We start from the raw sequence: 5,715 nt of genomic DNA, 5'->3' as shown, positions 1-5,715 counted from the left end.
TTGCTAGAAGTAGAGATGGAGGATGTTGTTACTTTCTTGGCTTTATCAGGTTTCTGGTCCATGCTGGCAAGCATAGCGGAGACGGAGAGTTTCTTCTCCTTTCCATCTTTGGGCACATCTTTGCTGCCTGGCTTACCCTTTGAGGGGGCTCCACTCTCATCAACTTTTTTCTTTCCCATTGCAGTAGCTGATATCTAGTGTGGAAAGATCTGGGAAAAAAAAATAAAGTTCACCAACTTTGATAATTCTAATAAACCACAAATAAATAAATAAAAACTGAGTCACCCTACCAGAAACCAAAACAAGTATGCAAAATCTCCCATTAAAAGCCAAACCTAGGATTTTGAAAGTTAGCAGTGAAACGGAAAAAGTTATAGACTCAGATCATGCGCTAATGGGTTATCAAAATGAAGAAATTTAGGAATAGTGAAAGTTCAGGAATTAGTGACAATTTGGAACCAGAAAAGCAACAATGATCTGTTACAATGAATGTGTAATGCAAGCTTCTTGCTCAAAAACTTTATTAGAACGAGTGTCAAAAGGTGATGATGCTACCCAAGCACAAAACTCAAACAAAAGAACCCAAAAAATTTATAACTAACTGTTTTCACTACCGCATATTAATTTTATCATAATGAAGAAATATGTATTCAGGAAAAAGAAAAAAAGAAGTTGGGAAATATCATAAAAATGGGAAACAAGAAAGGTAATTATAAATCAATAGAGTGCACGTGAGTGCTAGGGGTGTGCACAGGTTGGGGCGGTGGCTGTTTGGGATCAGAATCTTAACCGAAGCCCCCTTAGTGGTCTGAAAATTTTCCTATTTCTAGCTACCAAATACCAACTACAGAAATTTCAACAACTCATACAAGCAAAACATTCAAAATCAAACAATAAACCATACACAAAACATAAACAAATCTAAATACATATTTATATATACACATATATATAATTTTTATGCACAAACAAATTTGCAGGAAAAGGGAGCACCAGTGATGGAGGGGAAAGATGAGTTGGGAAGAAGGGTGATTTGAGACAAAGGGTTCAAATGAGATGAATGAGAGAGAGAGGTTTGAGATCCATGTGTGAGAGAGAGATGAGATCTGAGAGTGTACCTTGAACAAGCACACGGGAGTTGTAGAGAAGTAGTCGTTAGTGGTGGTGGTGGGAATGATGACAGAAGACAGCGTCAACAATGATAAATTACAGCAGATGGCAACCCTAGGTTGGGCATTGGAGGCAACGGCAAGGGATGATTAGGTGTTGGAGGTGAGAAGACTACGGCTGATACAGAAGAGAGAGCTTTAGTTGTTGATTCAGGGTTAGGGTGAGAAGGGATTAGGTGTGCGAGGGGTCATAGGAATCTGCTGTTTTTTGCACAGTCCTAGGTGCAAGTAACTGTTGGGAAAGTGTCTCACTTGCAATTTATTGATTTGCAATTACTTTATTTGATTACCATTTTTCTCATATTCCCCAAAAAACTAAGCAGGCATTGTGTAAAAATTCAGGATATCAAATTCAAACCCAAAACAAGGAACATACTAGTCACTTATAAAAATAACAACAAATAGAAATTATGTGCGCCAAAAGAAAATCATTCCAAAAAAAGCCACCAATGAGAGAGGAGTTCAGCACGAAAATTCAAAGAAAACAAGAGACCATAACAAAATAAGAAAATTATATGTGCAATTATATCTTCATATATGTACATACACATCACTTAAATATTTATTCTATTACATAAAGCATACACACTATTTGGTGGGAATGTTTGTCACGCTTTCTTGTTTCCAATAATGTCTTCCATATCCAATAATCATCCAAAACTGCCAAACATTCTCATTCATCAAAACACCCCAAAAAAAATTTAACGTAAAATTAGAAACACATCGGATTTGCACCCACAACTAGTAGATTAAAAGCAATTGATCTTTCTAAAGTGATAATACTCTCAACTTTTACTAAATAAATTTAATGTAAGTTTTCAATTGTCAATTCAATTTTCTGATCTGATCAATTCAATAAAGTGAAGAGAACCTACAAATCAGTGTGGTGACCGAACACAAAAAGTTGAAGATCCGAATGTGACAGTAAAGCAAACAAAAACCCACCTGTAATCGATTGATTGGACACGTGTTTTTCTTTTAAATACAACCCAACCCTCCCCTCACTTTCCTATATGTCAAGAGACTGTGATGATTAACTAAAATTAAAGATTTTGATTTGTGGTCAATTATGTAAATTTGAGAGATTCGGATTTGTTAAGATTAAGATTTTTCATTTGTGGTGCAAAAAATTAAGAACTTTGATGTGCTAAAATTAAGAATTTTGATTAAATGGCAACTGTTGACACTGATAATAATAATATCACGAAAAGATTTCAAAAGATTACAATAAAAATTTATGTAACGAATATTTAAGTTTTGTATGATCAAAATTAATAAATTTTCTGGTCCCGCCACTGATTCAACGCAGCGAACGAAATCAATCGAATCCCTAGCGTAAATATACATACACGCATAAACAACTATATTTAGCGTAAGATCAGAGAGAGAGAGAGAGAGAGAGAGAGATTACCTTAGGGGTTGAGTTTGATCGATGATCGGGGGAGTCCGGAGGGTTGAAGTTGTTAAACCCTATAAAGAGCTGAAATCGTAGAGAATGGGGGAGGAGGCGCCGCCGAGAAACTGTGTGGTGTGTGGGGCGGCGTTGTTGCCGCACAAGGATTTGATATTCAGATATATTTCAACAACATAGGGTTTACTTTTTCGGGAATTATTACGTGCGGTGGCCGGTCCAAACCTAACTAGGAATCTAATGGCATTCACAATAGGATAGTTAAAAAAGTGTATTTAGGTGTATAACATGACAAAAAATAATAAAAGTGAGATTTAAAAATATTTGTTAAGATGTGTTAAAAGTTTGTTAATTTTAGAGAGTGAATGATGGTGCAATAGATGTGTTAAGTATGCGTATAATAAATAAAATAAATAAATAATTTAGTTTAATAAAAAATTTCAAGCCTGAAATTAAATTTCAAGTCAAAAAAAAAAAATCTCAAAAAGTTTTAAAAAAAAAATTGTCGTTGACCGGTCAACCGGCCGGACGTCCGACCGATCAACCAGTAAGACAAAAAAGCACTTCCCTTCCCAACTACAACGCTCATTGCAACTCTATCTGCAGATAACAAACAAGTTAACAACTGACCCTAACGCACACCACTAACACACACGTTAACACGTCTATTGTGAGATCGAAATATTACTGTAGCTAGCTAAACTTTGGCCACTGAAACTAACACCATCACTAACACGTCCATTGTGGATGCTCTAAGATCATCTCTTATTCACTAGTCATATAATACTTGTTAGGGTTAATTACACTAATAGTCTCTATAGTTTGGAACTTGTGTCACTTTAGTCCACGACCTTTCAATTGTGACACATTTGATCATGAATTTTAAATATTGTTCCAAATAAAGACAATTAAAAATATCATTAGATTTTTCAAGAGGAAAATCGTCAATTTGATAAAATATAAACTAATTTGATAAAAATAAATGTCAAAAAAATATTTTTAATTTTTAAGAAATTATTTTTATCTACCAATGATAAAATTATGTAAAATTAATAAAATTACATGATTAATTTTTTTAAATTAATTTTACATGATCATCATTCAAACACATAATAAAAATTAATTTGATAAAATAAATAAATAAATGTCTAAAAGATTTATTAATTTTACATAATTTTATTTTTAGTGGGTAGAAATAATTTTTAAAAATTCAAAAATATTTGTTTGATATTTATTTTTGTCAAATTAGTTTATATTTTATCAAATTGACAATTTTATCTTGAAAAATCTAATAATATCTTCAATTGTCCTTATTTGGATCAAGATTCAAAATTCATGATCAAATGTGTCACAATTGAAAAGTCAGGTACTAAAGTGACACAAATCCCAAACTATAGAGACTATTTGTGTAATTTGCCCTACTTGTTAGGTAAAATACCTAGTATGAGTCACTTTTTTCAACTCTAATGTATTAGGCATATGATTAGATATTTTAGCTCAACTTACATTTACTAGTACATGTAACTAGCCTTCAAGACTAGGCAAAATATATTTGATCATTAGGATCATTTCATTCCATTTTTATTATTGATGTGACATTTTATAAAATTAATAATATGACATTTTATAAAATTAATAATATTTGGATGAATAGCTAAAATAAAGAGTATTGTTGAAGTAAAAACATGAAACAGTTGATAGGTAAAATAAAATATATACTTTACAATAATATTTAGATAAATAAAATACCTATTACCGTTGGACATACTCCACGATAAGACCATACTTAAAATAGTCATAATCGTTTGGGTGATTTACGTATGGTTTATTTAGTATTTTTTAATTTTTTTAAAAATACATATAAAAAAATAAATAAATAATATGATAATTTATAACAAATAAATCAATAAACAACTTAGTTAGGTGGTTGCCAAATTACCTAGTAAAACAAAGGGCAAATTACATATACACCCCTCCAGGTTTGATAAAATTACAAATACCCCCCTGAGGTTTGAGAAATTACGAATTCCCCCCTGAATGCTATATTTGCATAAGAAATTAGGGGGTAATTTGTTATGAAAATACAAACCTCAGGGGGCGGGATGTAATTTCCGAAACCTCAGGGGGTATCTGTAATTTAACCAAACCTGGAAGGGTGTATATGTAATTTGCCCTAAAACAAAAGATAAATAAATTTATAAGCGTGTACGTTAAAAAATGATGTGCACGAAAAATAAATTGTGTGTGCAAATAAAATTATTCAGACATGTAAGAAGTCAAATCAATGGTGTAATGTATGACACAACTTACAACTCATTGTTACTTTTTTTATTTTTTATTTTTTTGGGTTAAATTTTTGAGATCACGAAGAGCAATTACATTAGAATACAATAAACAACATACAGATTAAAAAGAATAACTCATTGTTACTCTATTTACAGCATGAGGCATAATTTTTTTTATTTTTTATTTTTTTTTTGTGGTGATTGGTGGTAGCTTAGTAAGTTGGTTTTTGCATGTCATTTCACATATCAAATGTTTTAAATATATTTCTAACACATATTGTATACACATATCAATACAAAAAATATATCTCTAAGACATATTGTATGCATATATCAATACAAAAACTTAAAATACTATGTACACACACCACACCAAACATAAACCCACACCACTCGTAAACGAAAACTTAAGGGTTGGTTTGGGATGTTCTAAAATAGTGCACTTTTTGACTTATTGGCTTATATGAGTTGGGTTTGGATTGGGTTTGATGTGATGTGTTAGAGAGGTGATGTGATTTAAATAAGATGATGTAACTTAAATAGGATAGTAACTTTTTGACTTTTTGTATTATTTAGGCCAAGTTTGGCAACTCTCAAAAAAGTCAAAAAGTCAAAAAATTAATCAAAAAGTTAAAAAGTCATCACTATTCACAAAAAAAATATTAAAAAATTAATTTTCCAAGCCAAGTACAACTCAGTGATGTAAGCAATCATTGCTCTGTGTCGTGTGTGGCCGAACAAATCTGATCAGATTGGGTGCAATTGAATACACTGTTGTTCGGCCTGTGGGGGCCCATCACGGGTCCTGTTTTGATAATCTGAACCGTTAATGTATAGAACTTGTTGAGTA

At 31.9% G+C, this 5,715-nt stretch overlaps 1 protein-coding gene across 6 annotated transcripts in view; it reads right to left on the bottom strand.

Moving 5' to 3' along the window:
• The window catches only part of ABCF4 (general control non-repressible 4), a 19,085-nt gene extending 16,242 nt beyond the window's left edge, over positions 1 to 2,843 (bottom strand). For 4 of the 6 annotated variants that reach the window (XR_014329424.1, XR_014329426.1, XR_014329423.1 and 1 more), the window contains exons 1-2: positions 2,581 to 2,831; positions 1 to 209 (exon numbers count right to left, since the gene is read on the bottom strand). The exon at positions 1 to 209 is cut by the window's left edge and continues 2,020 nt beyond it. Coding sequence is in view for 1 of the 6 variants with exons in the window: in XM_028197791.2 (XP_028053592.2) it covers positions 1 to 179 (179 nt within the window). In the remaining 5 variants the exon portion in view is untranslated. Of the gene's footprint in view, positions 210 to 2,580 lie in introns of all 6 variants that reach the window. The other 2 variants (XR_003627787.2, XM_028197791.2) reach the window with 2 other exon arrangements.
• Between the last annotated feature and the right edge of the window lie 2,872 nt (positions 2,844 to 5,715).

The sequence above is a fragment of the Camellia sinensis genome, chromosome 5, assembly GCF_055761805.1.
Source record: "Camellia sinensis isolate YWXY chromosome 5, ASM5576180v1, whole genome shotgun sequence".
NCBI classification, from domain to species: domain Eukaryota; kingdom Viridiplantae; phylum Streptophyta; class Magnoliopsida; order Ericales; family Theaceae; genus Camellia; species Camellia sinensis.
Note: the sequence above shows the minus strand (reverse complement) of the source record. Positions and strands in the feature narration are given on the sequence as shown.